Source organism: Canis lupus, chromosome 8 (genome assembly GCF_011100685.1).
Source record: "Canis lupus familiaris isolate Mischka breed German Shepherd chromosome 8, alternate assembly UU_Cfam_GSD_1.0, whole genome shotgun sequence".
NCBI classification, from domain to species: domain Eukaryota; kingdom Metazoa; phylum Chordata; class Mammalia; order Carnivora; family Canidae; genus Canis; species Canis lupus.
Window position 1 is genome coordinate 53,572,996 of NC_049229.1, and position 27,090 is coordinate 53,600,085.

The 27,090-nt window shown below is 35.2% G+C and overlaps 1 protein-coding gene across 21 annotated transcripts in view; it reads right to left on the bottom strand.

Moving 5' to 3' along the window:
* CEP128 (centrosomal protein 128) overlaps positions 1-27,090 on the bottom strand; it is a 397,326-nt gene that overhangs the window by 350,809 nt on the left and 19,427 nt on the right. For 20 of the 21 annotated variants that reach the window (XR_005363617.1, XR_005363616.1, XR_005363618.1 and 17 more), the window contains 6 exons: positions 24,657-24,817; positions 22,629-22,715; positions 10,529-10,655; positions 9,397-9,515; positions 5,933-6,024; positions 1,859-1,931 (listed from right to left, as the gene is read on the bottom strand). Coding sequence is in view for 17 of the 21 variants with exons in the window: in XM_038545463.1 (XP_038401391.1) it covers positions 1,859-1,931; positions 5,933-6,024; positions 9,397-9,515; positions 10,529-10,655; positions 22,629-22,715; positions 24,657-24,803 (645 nt within the window). In the remaining 4 variants the exon portion in view is untranslated. Of the gene's footprint in view, positions 1-1,858; positions 1,932-5,932; positions 6,025-9,396; positions 9,516-10,528; positions 10,656-21,388; positions 21,465-22,628; positions 22,716-24,656; positions 24,818-27,090 lie in introns of those variants that run through there. The other variant, XM_038545472.1, reaches the window with a different exon arrangement.

Below are 27,090 nucleotides of genomic sequence, written 5' to 3' on the forward strand. Positions count from 1 at the left end.
TATACCTCCAAATTTAGAAAATTAAAAATTAAGAGACAAAGCTTTAGCAGGTTCTGCTGTTAGGTGGCAGACTCCACTCTAGAATATATCAGAGAGCCAGAGATAGTTTAGTAAGTTACAGAGGATCTCGGAGCTACATTCTTAAAAGTGTGTGTTCAGTTCCTGTTTAGATAATATGTAAATCAGACAGTGGCAGAACTTCTTGCTGTGTGAACCACTGCAATTAACTAAGAAATGAACCAATCTGTTAATCTCAGAAAATACGTTTTTTGAAGTATGATAGTTAAAAGTATTTTAGATTGGCATGACTTAAACTGAAGGTCTTGGTATGCCTCAAAAAATGTAGGACTTTATGTAAAAAAAAAAAAAAAAAAGAAGTACTCCATACCTGATCACACATCAGCTGCCAACTACAAAGATTTTGTCTATTCAACAGAAGACAGACAGTGTATCTTCATCTCTCTGGGGCAAAAAAATCAGCACCAAAAGCACAAGACGAATGTGCTTTCATGTGGCCGGATGTTTTTCAAATTTTTGAAATGGGGGCAGCCCGGGTGGCTCAGCAGTTTAGTGCTGCCTTCAGCCCAGGGTGTGATCCTGGAGACCCGGGATCAAGTCCCACATCAGGCTCCCTGCATGGAGCCTGCTTCTCCCTCTGCCTGTGTCTCTGCCTCTCTCTCTCTCTCTCTCTCTCGCTCTCTCATGAATAAATAAATAAAATCTTTAAAAAAAATAAATAAATTTTTGAAATGGGCAAATTTCACTGCAAGAAGAGTAACTAAGTTGATCTCTCTGGAAATAGAACAAGCATATCCATCTCTTAGCATACGTGGCCAATAAACTCAAGCTCCACAATAAACTCAACATACGTTAGTAAGGAACTGTCAACATAATAAAAACTGCAGAAAAAAATATCTGCCCTTATTAGGAAAATTTCAGTTTTAATAAAACATGTTAAGAAAAAAATTCTGTCCGCTATCATTCCCATAGGACAAAAGGTACTATGGGATATGAATAAATACACATTGCTCTTGAAGTTGGTAAATTTCCAAGTTTAGTTGACAATTTCTATTAATTTTTTTCTCCTAAAAAAAAAAAAAAAGAAAAAGAAAGAAACAAATTATGATGGAAAGAAACACACACTGTATGTACTCCATTTTTCGCTTTAATTCAACCAAGGACTGTGATTTGATAAAAAGAAACCACTGAATAATGACTATCAACAATCTGAGTTTGAGATAATAAAACAAATTAGGGGTATTTTCAGTTAGCACCATGTCAAACAACAGACTGCAAGGTCTCTGCAGCAACTGTGATTATACACACAGGTAAAATGAAAATACTGAAAATACTTAACAAGGAGTGCTACGAAGTCACTATCAAAAAATTCCGTATCTCTCAAATATCATTTAACAAAAGCCATGGAATCACTGGGTCCCTTCTGAATATTCATAAGGAAACTTTAAAAGTTAAATAAATTCTTTTTTTTTTTAAGATTGTATTGATTTGAGAGAAAGAGAGCGCATGAGCAGGGGGAGGGGCAGAGGGAGAACAAGCAGAGTCTCCGCTGAGCAGGGATTCTGATCTGGGGCTTGATTCCAGGACCCAACTGAGCCACCCAGGTGCCCCAAAATAAGTGAATTCTACCTCTAATATATCATCATGGTAAATATTTAAACTTCAATACCCAAAATTCATGAACATTTATAAGAAGTGTAAGAACAAAGTTTAGACAAAATGACATATACTACTCAAAAAGTTAAAATCCACTAAACTTCGCTATGATTACAACCAGCCCAGCCACTCTATCATCTGCATAGGGAATTTTTTATTTATTTTTTTAACAAAGAGTTCTCACCACATCTTGTTTTTGGGCTTCATTAAGTTTTTCAGTCAATTCTTCCAAAGCTCTTTTTGTTTCAGCATCCGACCTAGGCAAAGAAAAATATTTCAAGTTGGCTGCTTAAGAAAATATAATTTGTGACATTTACAACATAATAATGTTATTACATAATACTCTAATGCAGTGGTCCTTAAACATCAGCCAACATATGAAACACCTGGAAGACTTAAAAAGATGGGCTGCTGAATCAGCAGATCTGCAATGGTGCCCAAGAACGTGCATTTCTACAAATCCCCAGTTGATGCTGATGGTGCTGATTTGGGAATTACACTCTGAGAAGTATACTGGAATATCATCTTCAATAAACAGCCTGCAATATGTTTCATTTTATATTAAAAACAAAGGGTGGAGGGGGTTGGAGGATAAAACTTGATCTCACACCCCCACTAGTAATCTGTAATCAAATTACATCCATGTGGGCTATCCAAACTCTGTCATCACCAACTTACCTCTCAGTACCTTTATTCCCAACAAATTAGTAACACACATGATAAATAATCAAATAATACAGAAGAACTTACAAATAAATGCAAAGCCCTTCCTCTCTCACACCTCTTACCCCTGGTTCCACATAGCACCCACGCTCAACCATTTCCATTCTTTTGCTGATTACTTCCATCATTTTCATCTCTAGATACTGTCAATTGACTGTTTTGAAATATTTAGCTGATACCCCTCTCCAATTTCAGATACATTCATTACCATTTTTAAAGTTTTTCTACTGGCTGCCTATGCAATTTACACAATAAATTTATACCTCTTATGAATTATTCCATCATAGAGAATTGATGCTCTTTGCTTACATTCTATCATGTCTCCATTTCAGTCAGCTTCATACTTGGATCATTAACTTTCTTGTGCTTTTGTTTTTTTCTAGTTTCTCATCCTTTGACCTTATATGGGTTTTATTTATCACATTATTGATATTTTTCTCTTTCTACAGAATCATCTATTAAGAATCTACTCCAGGGCAGCCCGGGTGGCTCAGCAGTTTAGTGCCGCATTCAGCCCAGGTCCTGATCCTAGAGACCTGGGATCAAGTCCCACGTCGGGCTCCCTGCATGGAGCCTGCTTCTCCCTCTGCCTGTGTCTCTGCCTCTCTCTTTCTCTCTCTCTCTCTGTGTGTGTGTGTGTGTCTCATGAATAAATAAAATATTTAAAAAAAAAAAAGAATCTACTCCATTCTTGTTGACTACATTCTTCTCAAAGGACATCTACTTCTTGCTCTAATTTAGAGTGAATATTTCCTATATGGCTATCATTCCAGGGATTGGAATGATAACCAAGTTTCTGGGTTAGTTTATTTCTCATAGCCTGCATCTCCTTTTTTCTTGTTTATCCTCTTATTTTACTTATATGTTCTTAGGTAATGTACTCAGGAAGAATTTACCTTTTAGGGTAAATTTTACTCTAAAAGATAAATTTTCTAAGTCTTTAAATCTCTAAAAATGTCTTTACTTGTACCTTTTTCTTAACTTTTGCAGTTCTATATACTGCTGGATTTCTCACATCTCACTGGCCCCTCCTCTATGTATATAAGACTTCTAATATTGGAAGTTTTTGGAACTCAACCCTGTCCTTGATGTTCTCCTTTCTAGATCTCACCCATTTCTAAATACTACCTCTATGTGCTCATCACTCTTAAATTCACATCTCTAACAGACTTTTCCTTTGAACTCCAGAGTAAATATCTAGCTTCACATTTTACATCTGGACATCTCCCAGGCATCCCAAACCTCACATATCCAATGCCAAACCCTTAACTTCTATACCTGACCTATCCTTTCCAGCCTTCCATATTTCAGGAAGTGGAATTACCATCTACCCAGCTACTCAAGTCAGACATCTGGCAGTCATCCTTGATTTATTCTCCTTTACCCCTCATATTCAATCCAATGCCAAATCCTATCTCTTCAATCTCAAAAAAATATCTTGAAACATAGCCCAGTCCATCTCTTTCCTGCCATAATCCTGGTCAAGCCATCATCTCTAATGCAATAGTCTTCTAACTTGCCCTTCCCAAATCAATTTTCCATATGGCATCCAAAGTGAGTTCTAAGTTAAACTTTATTTAATCCTTTCTAAAAGCTTGCTTTCCGGTGTAGTTTTACTTCAAGGTACCTTTTGTAATGTCAAAAAATGAAAAGTTAGTAATTAAATGAAAATATCAATCTTTCTGAATCACACAGAAAGTTAAACTAGCAATTTCCTACCTGGTACTTTTATAAACATAAATTAAGAATTTGTGGTATAAGTAAAGCAGAATGGGATCCTAAAATCTTCCTCATTCACAAAGCTAAGTCACCAGGTTCCAGAAGAAACTTGACTCCTAATTTAACTTAAGTTTCTCTGCTTCACACATGCCTCTGAGTATACAGACTATTATCAGATGGCACCAGGCCATAGATTAGAAGATTCCCAGTCCACCACTGCAGAGCCACATGATCTCTTAAACTAAATAAGTAAATCATCCCTATAACTTCCCCTTTCCTTTGTCTTCTTATAGGACAAATTCCTAAAATTCATTTTCCTAATGCTTAATTTATACCCTTTCTTCAAAGTGTAAAAGCTACATATAAAGCAATCCAAGAACATAAAATATTGACACCATTCTGCTGATTTTATCAACTTGTCAAAAACAAATACCTAGGTTTTAAAATTAACTAACCTTTACCAGTTTAAAAGACTGGCAATAAATATAGACCAACAATATTAGCTCACAATTCAAGAACTTAATTTCTTTATTCATACCAGCTATAAATGAAAACGGCCTTGAATCACAGGGTACTATAAGTGGTAAAGAGCAAATACTCTGGGGCCACACTGCCTACACCTGAAAGCTGATTTCACCACAACTCTCATTTGAACTCCAGTAAGCTGAGTTACTTCATCTCTCTGTGCCCTTTTCCACATCCAAAAACTGGAAAAAATAATGATGACTAACTCACTAGGGTTATTATTAAAATTAAACCTAAATCTATCTGGCATGTAGTAAGTGTTCAATAATATTAACTATTAGTAGTAGAAGTAATAGTAACATATTTCTTATTACTAAATTTCCTGCCTTCCCCATTTAAAAGCAAGTACATTATACAGACTACAGTTGATAATCACATATTTAACATTTATAGCTTTGACTCTTTTTGCTATAGTAACAAAAAACTGGTGTGTGGAATGATTTTGTTAGCTGGAATGGTAGTTGGCAAGGAAACTTGGTAAACAAACTTCTATTCAGGTTTGTTGTTCTCCCATCACTGCTGTATATAGACTGTGATTCTTGAGAAGGAATAAAAATGTTTAGTTTCTTGCAAAAATATGGCCTCTGAATGAAAGCCAACTGTCACTGTTGATAAAAATGAAAAGACAGTGAAGAAATTTTAAATAAAGTGATTATTTGTTGGGGACTACCCAGAATTGATAAAACTGCAAAGACTTGTCAGATATAAAACACTCACTTTTGAAGGTTTCAACTGAAAGCTAAAATATCAGATTGGTCTCTGCCTCCATCTCTCATCCTTTCCAATGTATTTGCAAATTGACCTCTTTGCTAAGGTCTCACAATGTATCTCTCTGTAACAGCAGTGCTTCAGTGTAGTAAATTAAAATGTTTTTAAAAATATGAAATTAAAGGGCGCCTGGGTGGCTCAGTTGATTAAATATCTGACTTCAGCTCAGGTCATGACCTCAGGGTCCTGGGATCAGAGGCCCACGTTGGGCTGGCTCCCTGCTCGGTAGGGAATCTGTCCCTCTTGCTCTGCTCCTCCCTCTGCTCATGTGTGTGCGCACGCTCTCTCTCTCTCTCTCTCTCAAATAAATAAAATCTTTTTAAAAATATGAAATTAATTTGTCTAACATGTAGTCATGATACATTCTAAATTCTAAGAATTTTAAACTGTTCTATTAATAAATTTTAAAATACTGGTATAAAACAGCACTGTTTTTTAAATTCAAGTAAACATGTCAATTACAGAATTTATTGTTTTCCTCTAATAACTCATGCCTCCAACAAAAACCATATTCTGCTTTTACCGGCTTCTTCTGGCAAGTTCCCGGTTGAAATCATCTCCAAGCCGAACTTGTTCACTGCTGAGGTCTCGGAGGGACTGATGAAAGGAATGAAGCTGGTAAAGGCAAAAGATAATTATCTATTTAGGAATCTGTTTAATTCTTCCATTAAGATTTACTGAGGTTAGTAAGAACTTACTTTTTGGACTAATGCCCAAATTTTATAATGTTAAGACATAATAAATGTCGGGACGCCTGGGTGGCTCAGTGGTTGAGCATCTGCCTTCGGCTCGGGTCGTGATCACGCGGTCCCAGGATCGAGTCCCACATCGGGCTCCCTGCATGGAGCCAGCTTCTCCCTCTGCCTCTGTCTCTGCCTCTCTCTCTGTGTCTCTCATAAATAAATAATAAAATTGTTTTTTAAAAAAGACATAATAAATGTCTATTCTGAAAGAAATATTTTTCCAAAGAAAATCAATTTTTAGAAGGTTATATAAAACATTAACCATCACATCCTTTATAGTACAGTAATTCCAGTCCTTTTAGAAACCCCCTCACCCCCCAAAAAAAAGAGGTCAGCAAACTTTTTCTGTAAAGGGTACAATAGCAAATATTTCAGGCTTTCAGTCCATATGACTTCTGTTAAAATTACTCAATGCTGCCATTTTAGCACAGAAGTAGCCATAAACAAATGAGCATGGCTGTGCTACAAAAGAACTCTATTCAACTAGACCACATGCCATAGTATGCCAATCCATGCTGCAGAGAAACTCTTGCCCACACCACCAGGAACCACATACAAGAATGTTTGAAGCAGCGCTGTTCATAACAAAAACACTGAAAATAAACCAAAAGCCCATTAAGAACAGGATGGAGGGGAATCCCTGGGTGGCTCGGCGGTTTGGCGCCTGCCTTTGGCCCAAGGCGTGATCCTGGAGTCCCGGGATCGAGTCCCGCGTCGGGCTCCCGCCATGGAGCCTGCTTCTCCCTCTGCCTGTGTCTTTGCCTCTCTCTCTCTCTCTCTCTCTATCATGAATAAATAAATAAATCTTAAAAAAAAAAAAAAAGAACAGGATGGATATAAATAAATTGTGATATATTCTCCCAGTGGAATATAACAGTAAAAATGAAGTGATCAAACCTACCTACACATTAGTAAGGCTAAATGTCAAAAACATCAATTGAAAGAAAGCACAAAACAATATACAGTGTTATTCCATTTATTTAAAGTTTAAATGTAAGCAATACTAGACAAGATCTAAGTAGTACAGATGTTTTGTTTTGTATGAAAGCAAGAAAATGATTATTATAAAAGTCAAGATAGTTGATAGCTCTTGGAGACAGGGGGAGCATAAAAGTTTTAGGGACACAATAATGCTCTGATTCTTTGCCTGGGTGGTGGTTACATGGATTTTCATTTACATTACTGTACTTTTAGTTGTTAGTATGTAGTACACTATATATGTATATGTATACTATAATTTAGAATGAAAAAAATTTAAGTCATATACATATGCAGAAAAAACAAATTGATTCAATTCAACAAATGCACATTGAACTAATCAGTGCCAGCAATTATGGTAGAAAACAACGGGCTCAGAATTTAATACAGGGGACAGATCTGTAAACAAAATGACAAATGATATGTAGGGCATTAATAAAGTACACAATCAATGTGGAACCAAAGGTCATCTTAAGAAAAGAGACTTAAAATCAGGAATAACAGTTAAAAAGAGAGAGTAGAGGTAATATAGTAGATGAAGAGCAGACCATTCACTTGGATTTTGCCATGATTTTCCAGTTTTGCAAATAAGAATCCTAGGACTCAACCTTGATAACCTCCTTTTCGATCATTCTCACCCTCCACAAAGAGTCATCTGATCTTCAACGCCTTTCATTTTACCTACCAAATAGCTTTTCAATCTATCTCCCTTTTCTTCAACTCCATTTATCCTAATCCAACTAACTAGTGTTTCACACCCACAACACAGCAATATCCTCTTAATTGGGTTGCCCACATTGATTCCATTTTCCTACACTAGAGGAATTTTTCTCAAAGTAACTATTGCTCTCTTACAAGACTGTGCACAGTCTCACCTCTTCATATGTCTTTAATTACATGGACTTCTTCAAGTTGCTAATAGATGTTGGCTTCCTTCCTGCCAAGAGACTTGTTCTACCTAAAATGACTCACTCAACTTTCAGGTCTCAGCTCATCAGCATTTCTTCAGAAAACCTTCCCTGACTGGGGTAAGTCCCTCTACCACTTACTCCCATGGCCCTATACTTTCTGTTGTAGCATGCATCTCAGTTCACAATCATGGGGTTTATTTATGCACTTATTTGATTAATAACCAGACTTTTCCACTTCTAGATTACAAGCTACACAAAAAGGCAAGGTTTTTGTTTAACACAAGCACTGTCCCAGAATACTGGTGGTAAATAAACAGAATAAAAGAGTAAATGAATCATGTTAGGATATTCTCTATTCTAGGCTTCGTCATCATATAATCCATTCTAGCAAGCTGCACCTACCAAAAAAAAACAAAAAACAAAAAACAAAAAACACAAAACAAAAAAACACCACAGTAGAGGAAAGGTTTCTTTTTTTTTTTTTTAAGATTTTATTTATTTATTCATGAGAGACACAGAGAGAGAGGCAGAGACACAGGCAGAGGGAGAAGCAGGCCCCATGCAAGAGCCTGATGTGGGACTTGATCCTGGGACTTCAGGATCATGCCCTAGGCCATAGGCAGGTATTAAACCGCTGAGCCACCCAGGAGTCCTCGAGGAAAAGTTTCTATAAGGTGCCTTCTCATGCACCTGGTTCTGTTACTCCTATCTTATACTATAACCAGCAAAAGCTACAGGTGAGTATCCTGACAAACTCTGAGCCTACAATCCTAAAACCACCAAAACAAAGATGTCAAAATCACCAACATCCTCTAGCCCTTATCTAATTAATTTAGCTACTCAAGGCAACAAGAAAAATTTTTTCCAGCTCTTATAGGGAACTTTAAAGAAGTAGAAAAAGAAGTATGTCTACAGAAACCAACACTTCCAAAATCTTCAGTGAATACGTGAAATACATGAAAAAAGTAGAAAAGTTCTTGCTTATATTAAGTAGTTCCATCGGGGATTCAACAATCAGAAAAACACTAATGAAAAAAAACCAATAGGTTAATCACACATGGACTAACTTGTTTATATTAAACCAAAGTTAGCAAAATAATAAGTAGCTGACTTTAGCAGGTGACTTTGACTCTTCTTACAGAAGAGTAAGTCACCTGAACAAGGAAACAAAACATGTCCAGCTAAATTCACCTTTAAATATTCCACAAAACATATTCCTCCATTACAAAATTCAAAATAAATGATAATAATACTGATTAAAAATGATAATAATAATTAATATTGAAAATAAAATAGCTTACTTGGTTTAAAAAAAAAAAAAGATCAAATACAGATTACAGAATGGTACAAAGTACCTGGCCCACGTCGTCAGGATCCCGAACAAATCGGACACCAGTTCTGGACCTAATTCGTTTACTGCCCTGTTGGTCCCCATAGTTCTTGAGAGGTGAGGTAGGTGGAAATCGGTAGCTCTCTTCAGAGATGAAAGAAAAGAAAGAATAAAAACATGTAGGAGAAGAAACAACCTAAAATTTTGCTCAGAAAATATATAGCAGACATGGATATATACATAGGCCCTAACCCAGACTATTTCCTGAGTATCTTGCTAGGGTCACTAAATCGGCACTAATTTTGTTCTTTAAGCATACAGCATAAGCAACAGAAATAACCTGGAAATAGAAAATATCAAAAGTTCTAATTTGCTATACTTTTCAAAGATGTAATATAGTATTTCCCTTATTTAAGAATAATAAATTGGTAAATAAAAATAACTTTTATGTCTTTCTAAAATAGAACAATACCAATAAAACAGAATTTTTAAAAAAAAGTAATCTAATATTTGAACCTTGTTTAAAAATCAATAAAATCTACACAGAAAATAGCTGATTGTGTCCAATTTTTAATCTGTATTATGATCAATAGCAATATTAACAAAGCTGGCTACTAATGTTTACTTCTATGTAAATCACCTCTCTTCACTCCAGACTTTCTAAGTCTTTTCCATTCAAATGTGATCTCAGGGTTGAAGTAGTTGATTTACTACAGGCAAACCAAGTGTTATATCTGTAATCTAGCTGTTGAAATCTAGCTGCGCACCAAAGATAAAATCACCTGTTCTTAACAAGTGTTATAGGATATTTCTAATCAGACTATGAAAACTGGGAAGCTGGGACAAGACTTCTCATCTAAAAAGTATACCACACAGTAAATCCTATTTGTGTATTCCTTTTAATTAGAGGCAGATGATTAAATCCAAGTTTTGTCATGTAGTCTATGGAGTCTGAGAACAAAAGTATTAGAATAACAAAGTCCCACTGAACATATTTCAAAATAGGTACCATAAAAATCAGTGACAACTGCATCTTAACCTTATTTGTATGATTTCATGTATGGGTCCGAGTACTCCAAGAAGTAAGTGTATTCAACATATGTTTCAGAAATATTTGTAAAGCAAAAAAAAGGTTTCAAAACATGTGAAGAGCTTACCTGTCACAGTGCCACCATCAAGGTCACTTGCACTCAGACTCGTAACAGAAATACTCCTCCCTCCTGAGTGTCTCAATAAACGTTGACTCCGCAGTTGGCCTATTGATTGTTCCAAACTTTCTTTTAACTAAAGAATATAATGAAGGAGAAGTTATGCTCCCTAAACAATTCCAAATACAAACAGACAAGAGATTTTTAAAGCTACTTCTGAAATAATCTGAGCTCCCTAAATGAATTTATATCAGAAAAAAATTGAAGTAAGGTATGTTAGGAAACATAAATACAGTAAACATAAATATTCTCAGAACCAATTCTAGCATCTGGTTTTAAATAGCATCTGTTGCTACCCATTCCATCTATTAGCAGAATGTGAAAGACAGGACTACTACCTACGGGCTTACAAAAGCAGATTAAATATCTAATTGACGTGCCATCCATGTTTAGAAATTTAATAAGGCCATATATCTGAGTCTTGCTCCCTTCAAAATACTCCTTCAGAAGCCTCAGGTCTATAACAAACAGAAAACTGACCAGCTCTCACAGTGACTGCTGCTATTAAAATAATATGCATTGCCCAACTGTATATCAGAACGTCTTTTCATTCATTCAAAGACTTCAAATTCCAGAAAACTATGTGGTCAGAGGTCAGATTGTTAATACACAGAAGAGAATACAGTAGTCTGAATGCTCTCTTCAGATTATAAGAGAGTCAGTCAGCAGGAATGATATAAGACATCTTTTAGACCTTAAGAGCTACAAAAGACACTAAATACATAGAATAACGTTCAGAGCTATACACAACTACAGACCTGAAAAGAGGATTCAAATGAAGCCCAAAAGAAGAGAGAGTAAAGCTGAGAAAAATCCAAATACCCTGAATTGCTGGGCAGCTTCAGGCCTAGATATCTTATCCAAGGATAAATAAAAAACAGTATTAATAAAAATAATATACAGATCCATAGAACAAGTCACCCATAACTCTTTAAAGAGAACGTCAAAACAAATGATTGAGAAAACAAAGTTTCTTAAATTCAGCCAGAAGTAAAGAGTAGAGGACCACTTATGGAGAGAGCAATTTGGTTTCCTTGGGGAACTGTGCAGAAAAAAAATAGCCTCAGTTGAAAGGAAAGCACAGATGAAACAATATAAATAACAAATGAGCAAACCCTTCTTCATTTTGGTTATTTGGATTTAGCTCTCCTGAAGAACCTAGGATAAAACAGTCCAGATTAAAAGAAATAAAATTTCAGGAATGCAATTCTAATGCTGCTCTCATTTCTACACTCTGTCCCCTGCTTTCCTAACTTGGGATATACAAAATGCCATCCTCCCTAAGCATTCACTAGCTATATGACCCAGCCTATTAATCCAGAGAAATACACGAAGTAGGCCCAGGAAAACAAGGTTTACCTTGAGAATAATTTATACATAAGTAAAATAAAACTAAATCTAACATGTAAATAGACCAAAGACTATGAAATGGTGTATCAGTAACCTATGATAAGCTCTGAATAAAATTAAACCATGTTAAGAAGCTCAAATCTGAACTGTAACACAAAAAAAAGGACTAGAAATGTACAATGACTTTAGATCACACAAGTTAGTGACAGAACCAGCTCTATTAACTTTTTGTTTATCTTTATTATTCACATCTTTCACGTAAAGCCTGATGTCACTAACCTTTTAGAAGCAAAGTCAGCTGTCATTTCTTATTATCGTTTTGTGAGTATTGTGACCTTTTTAGCTCTAGTTATTAAGACTTCTTTTGACTTGGATTGTCAATGGTTTTACTATGATATAACAGTGTGAGGCTTTATTTGTAGTTATCCCATTTTTGACCCATAGAGATCATGGAATCTATACTTTGATATCTTTCATTTTATAAATTCTATCTTATGCTGGCCCACCTACTTCATTAATTATCTCTTCAATGTAATACTAACTGCTATTTAATCCCTACTATAAATCCCCTATTTAACAGGATTGGTTTTATCTATCTATTTATATATATATACATATATATATATATATGTTATATTTTTCAGTTTCTTTTGGTTTTCTTTTCAGTTTTTGGTTTTCTTTTCAGTTTCATTTGGTTCTTTCTTGGAGTTTCCAATTCTTTGTCAAAATTCTCAATCGTGTCTTTTAATTTCTTGAACAGATTAATCAGAATTTTTTCATATTCTCATGTATGTTTCTACTGTCTGGTTTTTTTCCTTGCTGTTCAGTCACTTCTTAAATTTTCTTATGCCTAATTACTTATCATATGATAGACATCAGATATGAAAAACTGTGGAGATTATTTAAAACTTTGGATGACATCTTCCTCCAGAAAGGATTTGGTTTCGCTTCTAGCAGGAAGTCAGGCTAGGGTCACTAGGAAATCCAAATAACTTAATCTAGTTAGGAACCATGATGATTCAAAGCTGGGCTTCTGCCTTCATCAGGATAAGTCTATTTTTAGTTCACCACTTCTCTCATTTTCAGCTCAACATTCTTTCTAGGTTATCATCCACTAGGGTCTCCAGTAAAAGCTGGAAGATTCCTGAAGTCCAGTTTTGGTTTCCCTGGCCCATCCAGTCTATTGATAGCTTTGATCCTATTCTCTCTACTTCTAAGCCATCTTTTTTTAAATCAGCAACTGCCTTAAAGGAAGAAGAGTCACAAATGTACAACTCATCCTTCTGAACTTTCATTTTTGACAGATCTTTACCAGTTCTAGACTAGGTGCAAAAGCAAATCAAACTTGAAATTAAGTGAAAACAAAACATTAATAAAATTCAATTTAAGATTAATTTACTATGATGGATGATGTTATTTTGCTGAACACTAAATCAATGCTCCACACTAGACTGTGGTATTAACTCCAATGGTACAGGTTCTAAGAGTTTAGCATGGCTATCTCTGCAGGTACCAGGTGATGATTCCTTTTTCTGCCAATTTCCCCTATCTGAAATACTGCAAAACCAGCATCACAGAACATGTTATGCCATATTTTCACCTCAAGTTGATGTAAATGTGTTATTTACATATTAGGTCTATTCATTTACCTCTGTTCACTTGATTTTAGACTAAAATAATTGAAGCATTACTACTATGTACTGGTATGAATACAAATAAAAATTGGGCACTGTAACTGAATGGCAATTATAAAGTAGTTTATCCAAATTGTCAAGACAGACTTTTTAAACTTAGAAGTCAAGAAGTCTCCCTCTAGGCAATAATGAAATAATTTGAGCATCAATACAAATACTAACTACAATGGATTTATATATGGATAAGTTTGTGAGTTAACGATCCTCAACTACTAGAGCATGCTAGCAAACCAACTCATTATTTTGGAAACTAGTAGATAAATGAAATTCTCTACAACTACATAAGCTTTTATATTAATATTAAAATTATCAAACTTCAAAATTTTTTTTTAATTTATTTTTTATTGGTGTTCAATTTACTAACATACAGAATAACCCCCAGTGCCCGTCACCCATTCACTCCCACCCCCCGCCCTCCTCCCCTTCTACCACCCCTAGTTCGTTTCCCAGAGTTAGCAGTCTTTACGTTCTGTCTCCCTTTCTGATATTTCCCACACATTTCTTCTCCCTTCCCTTATATTCCCTTTCACTATTATTTATATTCCCCAAAAGAATGAGAACATATAATGTTTGTCCTTCTCCGACTGACTTACTTCACTCAGCATAATACCCTCCAGTTCCATCCACGTTGAAGCAAATGGTGGGTATTTGTCATTTCTAAAAGAAATTGAGGAAGACACAAAGAGATGGAAAAATATTCCATGCTCATGGATTGGCAGAATTAATATTGTGAAAATGTCAATGTTACCCAGGGCAATATACACGTTTAATGCAATCCCTATCAAAATACCATGGACTTTCTTCAGAGAGTTAGAACAAATTATTTTAAGATTTGTGTGGAATCAGAAAAGACCCCGAATAGCCAGGGGAATTTTAAAAAAGAAAACCATATCTGGGGGCATCACAATGCCAGATTTCAGGTTGTACTACAAAGCTGTGGTCATCAAGACAGTGTGGTACTGGCACAAAAACAGACACATAGATCAGTGGAACAGAATAGAGAATCCAGAAGTGGACCCTGAACTTTATGGGCAACTAATATTCGATAAAGGAGGAAAGACTATCCATTGGAAGAAAGACAGTCTCTTCAATAAATGGTGCTGGGAAAATTGGGCATCCACATACAGAAGAATGAAACTAGACCACTCTCTTTCACCATACACAAAGATAAACTCAAAATGGATGAAAGATCTAAATGTGAGACAAGATTCCATCAAAATCCTAGAGAAGAACACAGGCAACACCCTTTTTGAACTCGGCCATAGTAACTTCTTGCAAGATACATCCACGAAGGCAAAAGAAACAAAAGCAAAAATGAACTATTGGGATTCATCAAGATAAGAAGCTTTTGCACAGCAAAGGATACAGTCAACAAAACTCAAAGACAACCTACAGAATGGGAGAAGATATTTTGCAAATGACATATCAGATAAAGGGCTAGTTTCCAAGATCTGTAAAGAACTTATTAAACTCAACACCAAACTTCAAAATTTTCATAGAGCTCTGAAAGTCCTGTGATGGCTCTATGTGAAAGATTCTAATTAGAGACAAAACAGAAGTTTAATGAACCTGAAAAAGAGTATAAAACTCAAAAGGACAGACTACATTGCAAAGCAACTCTCTGAAAAGAAATCATCCAGGTGGCAATGGGTACTCTAAATAAAAGATGTGATCATTGAAAACATCATGATTCAGAAACACTAAGACCGAAGCCTGGTAGTGATTTCCTCAGCTGTGCTGCTTTTGCTTCTGCTTCTGTTCCTATCCGTATATTTCACACTGTATCAGTCAATAACTCTCACAAAATTTTTTTGAGGACACAATAAGACAGTGTATGTAAAATAATTAGAACAACACCTAGGGAAGATCAGTTTGCTCAATATATAGTTTTTGTTATGATGACTGTAGGCAATGAATGGAAGAACAAAAAATAAATAGAATGAAAAAAATGGGATGTTTTAATCTGGAAAAAGTCCTTAGAAGAATTTGTCATTCCCTAAACATGATGTCACTAAACTCCTCTGGATGTATATCTAGGGACTCTTGAATAGCGGCAGTGTCAATATTCCTACTATCAGCAGTTATTTCTTTATAACGCCACATAGAACTCCTCCAAAATAGACTCACACTTCACTTCCAGCATTATCACTTTTCATTTTATTGTTGTACTGTTAGCCGATCCCTTTATTATTATTTATTTTTGTAAAACAGCACACCACAGGTTTATTATTAGAAGACAAGGAAGTAATACAACTATGTCTTACTATCTGTGACCAATCAGCAACTTCAAAAGCAGTGATCTGTTATTTACATAGTAATGTGTGAACTGAAGAGCTAGCAGTAAAGTGTGTACTTTTTGCAGTACTTCTAGCTAATAAACTTTGTTAACTGAAATACGAATTGTGTTATTTGGGGACTGGTGTTACTTGGCCAAACTGGGGAATCAAACTCATGCACATCAAAACCATGCAACAAGGCAAGGACTGCCTGTATTTACTTTTCAGAGTCCTCAAATAGCTGCTCTGTGCATTCAGTAATGGTTTTATAGAGTACTCAGTGAACAATAAGCTAACTCTATCTACCTGGGACTGGAACTCTGATTTGTTTTTTTAAGCTAAAAATATTGACTTTCCAAAATTCATAACAGCAAACTTCTTGACCAGTCCCTAGGAAGATTTCCAAGCAATAGTAAACAGTAGGAAACTAGGCATCAACTCCACAAACAGTATCAGATATGCCTAAGAAATAAATCATTCAATAAAATTTGGTTCCAATAAGAGAAAATGAGAAATGACAAAGAACCATATGCATAAACTTTCTTGGTAAATGTTTAGCAACAATAACTGCTTCACTAAAAATCACTGTATCTCATAAATTCACATTCTCAACAAAACTAATTCCATTCTTGCTATGCTCATTGTGAGAGAGAAGAAAATCACACAAAATATAGTCACTGGAAAATTCTTAAAAGATATTTACCATTATTCCACAGAGAACAATGGAAATAAACTAGGAATAGTCATTAATCACACATAAATATAGTAGCTACCAAATAGTCATCAAATAATTAGCTTCCATATAAATGAAAAAACACAACTTTAAAAAAAAAGCTAGCAATAACTTTGGTAAAAATTATAAATGCTGCACTTTAAAGTAGGCTTGGGGTTGTCTGGATGGCTAAGTTAGTTAAACGGCTGACTCTTGGTTTTGGCTCAGGTCATGATCTCAGGGTCCTAGAACTGAGCTACATGTTGAGCTCCATGCTCAGTGCAGTCTACTGGAGGATTCTCTCTCTCCTTCTCCCTCTGTACCACCCACTACCTCTCCCTCTGTCCCTCCCCCCCACATGCATGCATGTGTTCTTTCTCTCCCTCTCTCTCTAAAATAAATAAATCTTAAAGTAGGTGTGAATTTTGAACATGTAAAGATCCCATTTAGTTTCTTCAGACACTTTTCTTACTCTAAATTGTCTCTTATTTTCATACTAAGAAAAAACATCCACTAGCATAATATAGATTATACAGAAATGCAAGCAAACTTGTCCTTGTAAGATAACTATATTCACTTAACTGCATAGTTAAGGAGAAATCAGAAAATATTCTGCCTAAAGATTCGCTTTGTTTTCACCTTATTTAGCAAACATTCAAAATATATATAGCACTAGTGACCATAGAAAGGTTGTGTTATAAGTTTAGATGTATCTACACTACTAATGACATTTTTAAAAATTAAAGTATTTTAATCTACAAATGTCAGAGGTCACCCTGACAAAATCCAGGGCAAAACTGGAGGCAGAAAAGAGGTCATTTTTAAAATTCTGTCCAGGATAATGATGTCATCCATAAGCACTTTGATTAAGTGCTTTTATGCCTGGCTTTCCTTCACTGCCTATTTCTCTACAGAATGCCAAAGTTTATCTGACAACAGACTGCAAAATACATTGGTTGTAGAGTTAACTGTATCAACTCTATTTTGGTTCCTTATAGTCTATTTGTCTTCTATTATTAATATAAGAAGGAAGAGGAGGAGAAGATGGGGGGGAGGAGAAGAATTTTAAAAAATTAAACAAGAGTGCAAATTTATGGTTTGCATATTTTTCTGGTCCCACCATCTGCTGCTGAAATGTATTTTTAAAATAGTTGCTACTATTTTATTTTTTATTTACCAAAAGATCATTAGCTCCAGCTGCTTTGCCTAATCTCTCTCCATATGCTGATTTATGGAAATATAAGCCCATAATAGCATTCCTAAAATTGAAAAATTCCCTTTCAAATGATACATAACTTTTACATAAAAGTTACATATAACTATTTTGTTTTTAAATGAAATCCTGTATATTCAAAGCCCATATATCACATTCTAATCATAATTTTGAAAGTATTTTTTAAATATTTGTATATTTTAAGTATCAATAAATGAGCACTGATGGAAAATGGAATGTGCATAGTAATGTATTCTGAGTTGACAGACGTTATATTCATGAACAGAAGACAGACAAAAAGCAGTATTACATGTGTTGTCTAATTTAGCATATAATCAAAATAATCAGACATACAATATCCCTGTGAATGCTGTAATACATTATATTGTTTATAGTCATAATGATACACAAATGAAACCGAGTTTAAGTCCCATGAAGTCAAAGAAGAATAAAGTAACCTCTTCTGAGTGCCAATATACCAAGTACTATTAAGAACATAGCAAATGCTTGAAGGTAGGGATTACTGGATGAATTAAAGAAACAACAAAAATGTGAATGTTTAGCAAGCATCTAAACATTAGTGAGACCACATTAATAAATGTTAGTTATAACGAGGGATATAGGACTATGCTCATTTTTCAGATGATAAAACTTAAGTTCAGAAAGGTGTAATAACTTGTCCAAAGTCACTAAAATGGTTTGTAGTGGAAAAAAATCAGGATTAAATTTCAACTCTGACTCCAGAGTCTACATTTTTCCATTAGCCTCAAAGCAAAGTTCTATAAAAATTATTCTGCTGTCCAGCTGTTTCATGAAGGACTTGTAAATATAATTTTAAGTATAAGACTCTAAGAATCTAATTCCTAAGATCCAAAATATGTTTACAAAAGGAAGGTCATAACAGAATTTAACTGCTTGGTTTAATTTCTTACCTATAGACTCTTACTACTTAACAATAAACTGAACAATTCTCACCTTCAGGACAATTAATAAAACTCAGCAAGAAAAAAAAGGGCACATACCTTCAGCTTTAAGATATTATAATGGTTTGTGCCTGGCCCTAAACCATTACCATTATCCTTCTGGGATGCCACTAATTATATTTGAGAACTGAAACCCACTGAATACAAGAAAAAACCTGCACTTTATTATTTAACACTCCAATTCTTTCAAAGTCCATATGCCAGATGGTAACATCCTTTACTCCCAAAGGGAAATTTTAATCAGAGTACTTAATTAGAAGAAAAATTACCTATTAATGCAAGTCTCTAAGTTCTAATTTGACATTACTATATTTTCACCAATCTTTACCTTAAAAATGAACTTAATCAGTCCACTGATTTGAATCAAGACAACTGTATTTTTCTTGTATAACCAATATTAACTAATGTAGCCTCAGATGCAGTCCAAATTTCCACTGCAGAAGGTATTAACTTTTTATGCTGAATATTCTTTTTTTTTAATATTCTTCCTTGAGGGCATTTTATTTTTATAATATTAACACAAAAACAGACCCCGCTCTCTCATAAATAAGGAACACACAGTTCCAGAAATATTTAAACACTAAGTTTATCGATTGCACCGTTTAATACAGAATACAATATGTTCCAAATCTTCACAGTAAGCTTTCAAATAAAACCTTCCCCACAGGTCCTCTTTTGCCCAAATGTTCGCAGACCTCCCAAGAAATTTACAGCACGAGAAATAATGCAAGATGACACTTTCATAAAGTCATGAAGTTCATTGGCCCCAAAGACTCTAAGACATACTATCCAACTAAATATGGTTCATTGGCTGGAACAGCTGCAAACAAGACTAGTGAAAAATCAATGACTGTTATATAAGAGGAAAGGAAAAATTGATGCTGATGTAGGCAACTTGCAGAACCTTCCACGTTGCCTAAGTGGCAGCCAAAACTGCCAACTTTGACAATCTGTCAATGCAAATCCTAGCTCAGTGCCATATTTCTTACCAATTCTGTTTCTGGATTTTTTTTTCCATCTAACTCTCATTCTGGACATTAGTTGTAACATTAATGACTTGTGTGACAGCGGGCTTCCGTTTTTCAACCAATTAAGATAATCTCCAAAATCTAGTTTATCCATATAAGCCTTCAAACTCTGAATCCAAAATCCCAATTTTCTGAAATACGAACTCACAGCATCACAAAAATGTGAGCAACCATGACTCAGGGAAGTAAATGAATCCTGATGCTGGGCTTTAGGATAACATCCTATCCACAGCTCTATCTCTAATTAGCTGTGAGACCATGGGCAAGTTAGCAACCATTCTGTGCCCCAATTTTTTAATCATATAAATGAGGATAATAATAGTATCTACCTAATAGGATTGTTGAGAGAACTAAATGAGTTAATATAAAGAGGTACCTGGGCAGGGAGGTGGTGGCTCAGTTAGTTAAGCATAGGCCTCAGCTCAGGTCATGATCCCAGGGTCGTGAGAGTGAGCCCTGGATCAGGCTCTGTGCTCAGCGGAGAGTATGCTTCTCCCTCTCCCTGCCTACTTATGCTCGTTCTCTCTCAAAATAAATAAGTAAAATCTTTAAAATAATAAATAAGTAAGTAAGTGCCTGGGATATACTAAGCATATAGAAACATTCCCAAAGAGACTATAAAAAGGGAGGTGCTGCTTCTCTAGGAGACATCATGCACCACATCACTGATGCTTTAACACTGCTCGGCTCCTCATAGAGAGGCCTTTATACATAATAAGTAAAGAAATAAATTTAGGATGGGTGGTTATAATGATTTAAAGTTACAAAGGGAAATTATGTATATTACAAGGAAAAGTCATCAAAAAATGACCCAACATGACTCTTGACCTTTAGGTCTTATAAACCAACAAAAGTAATTCTCACAGTTCTCTTATCCCAGGAGGGAAATGCTACATCAAACATTTGTATTTCCCCTCACCCACTGCAAATTATGTTGACAAAGTTATATCTCAATAAAGCAAATATTAAATATGCATATATATGCACACATACCTCACTTATCCATTTCCTGAGGTTTAGCAACAGAATCATTTATAAAATCTAAGTTAATAATAAAAATTCTTGTCTTAAAAAAAAAGAAAATTCTTGTCTTCCCTAGACGGAAAAAAATTGGTCTTTCTAGGAAATCTATTTTAAAAAAGAAATAATAATTTCAAGAAGGCAATGTAGATTTAGAATGGAGAAATTTTTTAATAGTTGAACACTGGTTAAACACTGGATTAACCTGTTTCAGAATGTTTAGAAGAAGAAAAAACAAAAACAAAAAACAGCCAGTTCCATAGCAAGACTTCTATGAGTTGCAGCATATCCACCGAAAGAAGAAAAAAAAAAATCACTCTTCAGGGTAACCCCCCAAAGAGAACACACATTAATTTAAAAAAACAAAAAGAATAAGAAAAAACTCATTTTTAGGTATGATATATCCTGTAGCAGTTTAATGCTAAAAAGGGAATTTTCATTGAAGAGCCCATCAGAATCGCATGTGAGAAATATTCTTTCCAATTTACACATATTCCCACAGATCATGGCAGATATTCCCCCAGGTGACTTACAGGTGGCAGGGTAAAAAGCATTGCTCTAATGAATAAGTATAACATAAGGCAATGAATGGTGTACTCCACTGGTATGCTGCAGGGAAAAAAAAAAAAAAATCACTGAGAACCAACAGTTTTAACAGAACAAGAATTTGGAGAAATGAAGAAAGAGACTGTAGGCCAGACTATGGAATAGCCTAAAACAAAAGGAAAGACTCTTGCTTCCTGTGTCTTATTTTTTATGAGTAGATTTGCATTCTATATACTTATAACTCAGATAGAAATGAAACACCTGTTGAGTTTTACTTTTCATGTATGTCCATTCCACACTCCAGAGTTCAGCATTATTTGACTCCAGGCCTACCACAGAAGCTAATGCCACATAATACATTTTGTGTTTTAAATGTTTATCTATACAGAAATTTACATAATAAAAAATTTCAGGGGATCTCTGGGTGGCGCAGCGGTTTGGCGCCTGCCTTTGGCCCAGGGCGCGATCCTAGAGACCCGGGATCGAATCCCACGTCGGGCTCTCGGTGCATGGAGCCTGCTTCTCCCTCTGCCTGTGTCTCTGCCTCTCTCTCTCTCTCTCTCTCTCTCTGTATGACTATCATAAATAAATAAATAAATTTTTTTTAATTTAAAAAAAAAATTTCATTTCCCAATTCCCCAATTCAAAGGAAATCTTCTATCATAATGAAGCATCTAATATTCAACATGACAAAGTAGGTTTGTTCCTGCTTCTAGTTAATACTGTTTAAGTTTTCACTAATAAATTAAAAAGGAAAGAATTAACTCTCATTATTAAGGTAGTTATGTATATACACACACAGAAAATGCTTGGAAAGATATACAAGAAGCTGTCAAATTGTTACTTCTTTGGAGTGGAACTAAGAGGGCTAAGAGAGATTTTATAATTTATTTAAAGAATGAGCTTATATTACTTTAAAATAAACCATCCATAAAATTCTTAACTCCCGTAAGGGGTAGCTGGCCCAAATTTAGTTAAATCTTAGTTTAACTATTGTCCTGAATTCTTCCTCTCCTGACTTTAAACTTTCAAATTCAATAGAATCTAATCTATATAAGCTAGCCAGCAATCCATGTTACAAGCTAACCCACTAAAAAATAGTAAAATAATCTGAAAGCTAAAGCTGTTCACAATGGTTCTACCTTTTTTCTCACATCCCTACTTCTCAAAAACCGATTTCCAAAAAGGTGGGTAAGAAAAAATGCAAACATATGTAAATTTCCTCACATGTTCTACAGCACCCGCCTGTCCATTACTGTAGTCTCGATACTGTCCAAGCATCTGGTCTACTTGTCGCAGGTTCCGACTGGTGTCCTTAAAAAAAAATGGATTTTATTAATTGTTCCAATATTTTTCTGTCTTGGCAGTATGTCAAACAGCTAAGTCAACCACCTATAAAAGGTACAATTTATATCATACTTAAGTTGGATATTAATATACTTCATAAATATCAAACAAATATTAAAACCACTGAGAAGGAAACCTAAATCCATCCACAATTTACTGAAGCACACAATTTAAATCCTTCCCAAGGTTCTTTAATCAGTCAGCAACAAAAGCACTCCTCATTTTTAATTTGTGCACCTCAACTAATTCACACCTTTTTTTATAGAGAAGGAATCCTGAGAGAACAAAACCAGTAGACTGTGTACAAGAGAAGCAAATCATTAGATCAGTGTTATTTCAATTATTACTTCACCTCAGAACTTGATTAGGAAAAAAAGAAAAAAAAGTATTCTTTAATCTTTAGCTATAAACAACAAATTTAGTTCTAAATACAACAAAAATGGCTTCTACCCAAATGTGCCAAGTTTTACCTGAAAGATGAAAGCATTTATTTCAAAAATATATATTCAGTAATGTGTCTCATTGTAAGAAAGTATAAGGATTTGTACTTCAAAAATCCAATGATACGCTAGTTTACAAAAGTACAAAAAAGAAAAACTTTCTGAGTTTTAAATAAAATTATGGCCTCTCCACCAGAAATTAGCCTCTTGTTATTTATGCATACTAACTCAAAGCAATTAAAAGCCAAAATCCTTATTTATCCAGGCAAAGCAAAAATAAGAGATTAAAATAGGAATAGGAAAAAATAGGGAAAAAAAAGTTTTCTTTTGCCCAGCTTGGTTGTGTTACCCTTCCCCCACCTCTTTTCCCAAGTCCTTTCTACACAGAGAATATAAACTGCTTCCACTCAAACTTCCAAAAACTGTCAAAGTTAGCCTCTGAATAAAAATGTCATCTCACTATTGTTCATCCATGAATAACTTCCCTAGCCAAAATATGAGCAAGTTCTCTAAAGGTACATATCCACAAGAAGCTAAACTGGTAATTCCTACCCACTTCACTCCCACACATTTTATTTGGACATACTCCCTTATTCCAAAACACTTTCACAACCTATTATATATATATTTTTTTTTTAAGCTTTCATTTATTTATTCATGAGAGACAGAGTGAGAGAGGCAGAGACATAGGTAGAGGGGCTCCTCTACCTAAGCAGGCTCCTCGCAGGGAGCCCGATGCGAGACTTAATCCCTGGACCCCGGGATCATGTCCTAATCCGAAGGCATCAACTGCTGATCTACCCAGGCGTCCCAATCTATGATATATTTCAAATATCTTTGTTTCAAATATCTTGATTGTGTTAGGCAGAATAATGGCCCCAAAAAATGCCCATGTCCTAATTCTTGGAACTTGTGTATATGTAACCTTATACAGCAAAAGAGATTTTGTGGATACAATATATATCCCAAATTAAGGACCTTGAGACAGGGAGATTATCCTGGATCATTGGGTGAACCCAAGGTAATTACAAGTGTCCTTAAAAGTAGAAGAGGGAAGTAGAAGAGTCGTCAGAGTGATATGATGTGAAAAGGACTCAACCCACCCTTGCTGGTTTTGAAGAAGGAAGAGGGCCTCAAGAAATATGGGCAGTCTCTGAAAGCTGGAAAAGGCAAAGGAAGAGATTATTTCCCCAGGGTCTCCAGAAATGAATGCAGGCCTACTGAGCCCTAAGATTTTGGTCTAGTAAGACCAGTGTCAGATTTTGATGTATATAACTATACAAAAATAACTTTGTCATTTTAATTATTAATTAATTATAAATAATTATGAGTTATAAATAATTATTTAAGTATGTAATTAGTTTTGTGGTAACTTGTTATGGCAACAAAAAAAGCTAATAGCTGACCAGAACTATTTCTCAGCCTAAACTATTTAAAATCCATTCAATGCAACCATTGTTTAACTAACCTGTAAAGTATTTGTTATAGTGTTGACCTTCTTGGTGACGCCTACTGTAGGACAACTTAGATTTCCCCTGTATGTTGACCTGGCAGCCCATCGACTCAATCGATCATGAGAGCGGAAGTGGTCTGAATCGCTGGAGGATTCTTCCATTGATGTACACAATCCTTAAAAGAAATCCAGGTCAAGGTCAATCAAATATTAAAGAGCAGGGAAATATGAGTTTTAATTACCCATTTGCATGTTGATCCTTTTCAGATTTTCATTAGTCCTTTGGCATATCATAATTCCTAAACACGTAGCTTGAAAACACAGGTCACTTACCCACGTAATTCTCTCTCCTTTGTCTTTTCTGCTTTAAGAGAGCAATTCCTCAGATCTGATTTTAGTCATGCTTACAAATAATAATTCCTTAGTTTTGTGCACTGCTCCTAAATTTGAAAAGCACTTTCACATATAGTATCTCATCTAATCTTACTAAGAAAACTGCAAAGTAAAAGGGCCTGGTAGATTGGCATCTCTACAATTGAAAAAAAAAAAAAGGTATTCTCCAAGCTAGGACCTGAAGGTCTCAATAGTAGTCTGAAGTCCTCTCTACCAAGCTTTTAATAATATATGTATCTTTATTTTCTTAAGATTTTATTTATTTGAGAGAGAGTCAGAGAGAGAATGAGCAGAGGGAGGGGCAGAGGGAAAGGGAAAAGCAGACTCCCCACTGAGCAGGGAGTCCAACTCAGGGCTCAATTCCAGGACCCTGAGATCATGACCTGATCCAGAGGCAGATGCCTAACCTAGACTGAGCCACCCAGGTGCCCCAAATATGTGTATCTTTAAATAAAAATATAACACAAACAGAATGACTTAAAATAAAAGAATTCCATTCAGTGTATAGTGAACACTTTCATGCACCTTTTTTTTTAAGATTTTATTTTTAAGTAATCTCTACACCCAGCATGGGGCTTGAACTCACAACCCTGAGATCAAGAGTTGCATGCTCTACCGAGTCAGCCAGGTACCCCTATGCCCCTAATTTAAAATACAGAATTAAACAAATGCTATAATGGAGGTACAAATTCCTTAATAACAAGTATGTGAGAAAACAGCATCTTCAACCTCTCCACCAAAATTGAAAGCCAAACATCCTAAATAGTTTCATCAGTAGAAAATCCTCTAAACGTGCTTTCTTCCCATTCTTACCCCAATTTTTTACTTAATGCAAAAGAAAATTATTTCATGCAAGACAATCTCAAAAATTTCAGAAAATCTTCTATGAAATTTGAATAAATAATACATTTGAAAAAAAAAAAATAATACATTTGGAACAGAAAAGCAGAACACTTGTTGATTTTCCTAAAATCTATATGGCCATTTTTTTCTGGCTTATTATATACAGTGTGATGAAAACTTTGATAAATGATCCAGAATATTCTGGACTTTTGGATTTTTATTCAGAATGCATCTGGGAAGTACATGACCATACATCTAAAGCAAAGATAAAGGGAATCTGCTAAATATAAATAGATCCTCGAGCATTTCATGAAAGCAGTTATGTTTTTAAAATGTTAGATAAAATAAAAAGATAAGCAAGTACCTTTGCTGTAAGTTTAGGGTTTTGTTTTTTCTTAAGTGAAATACAGTCTGTCTTTGTAGCATCAGAAAAAGAATCACTAAACACCCAATTTCTGACAACAGAGAGAGGGCCAGAGAATACAGTCAGATTCCTGCCTATCTCCTGTCCAGGCCTCTCAACCTCCTGCCACACCTATCTCCTCTGCTTCTTGCTTCCCATATCCTATCTACAAGTACAAAGGTATAGTGCCCACATCAGTGCCCACAAAGGTATAGCTCCCTCCCACATCAGGAAATATGAACCAGAAAACAGAGGTCAAAGCAATTATTTGGCTCTGCTTTTCTTGGATCACAACTATTTAAGCCAAAAGAATATATTTGAGAAGAAATATTAAATATGAAGTTCACCTTTTTTTTTTTTTTAAAGATTTTATTTATTCGTGAGAGAGAGAGAGGCCAGAGACACAGGCAGAGGGAAAAGCAGGCTCCCTGCAGGGAGCCCAATGCATTGGGACTCGATACTGGACTGGGATCATGCCCTGAGCCGAAGGCAGATGCTCAACCACCAAGCCACCCAGGCATCCCTAAAGTTCCCCTTTTAAACTTAGGAAATCACTTCTTGTGTGTGTGTCTCATAAATTTATACCACATGACCTAAAATCGTTTACTCAAAGTTAAAATACTTTCTAGCATTCTCGATTAGTGAAAGTGGGAAGAATCACAACAATCAACCTGCTATTGTGCTAGATGCTCACACAGACAATCCAATTTAATTCTACCAACAACTGATTAAAATGAACATCTTTAACCCTTAATCTACAGAGGATGCTGAGGCTAAGAGATGCCAAGTAACATGTCCAAATCTACATGG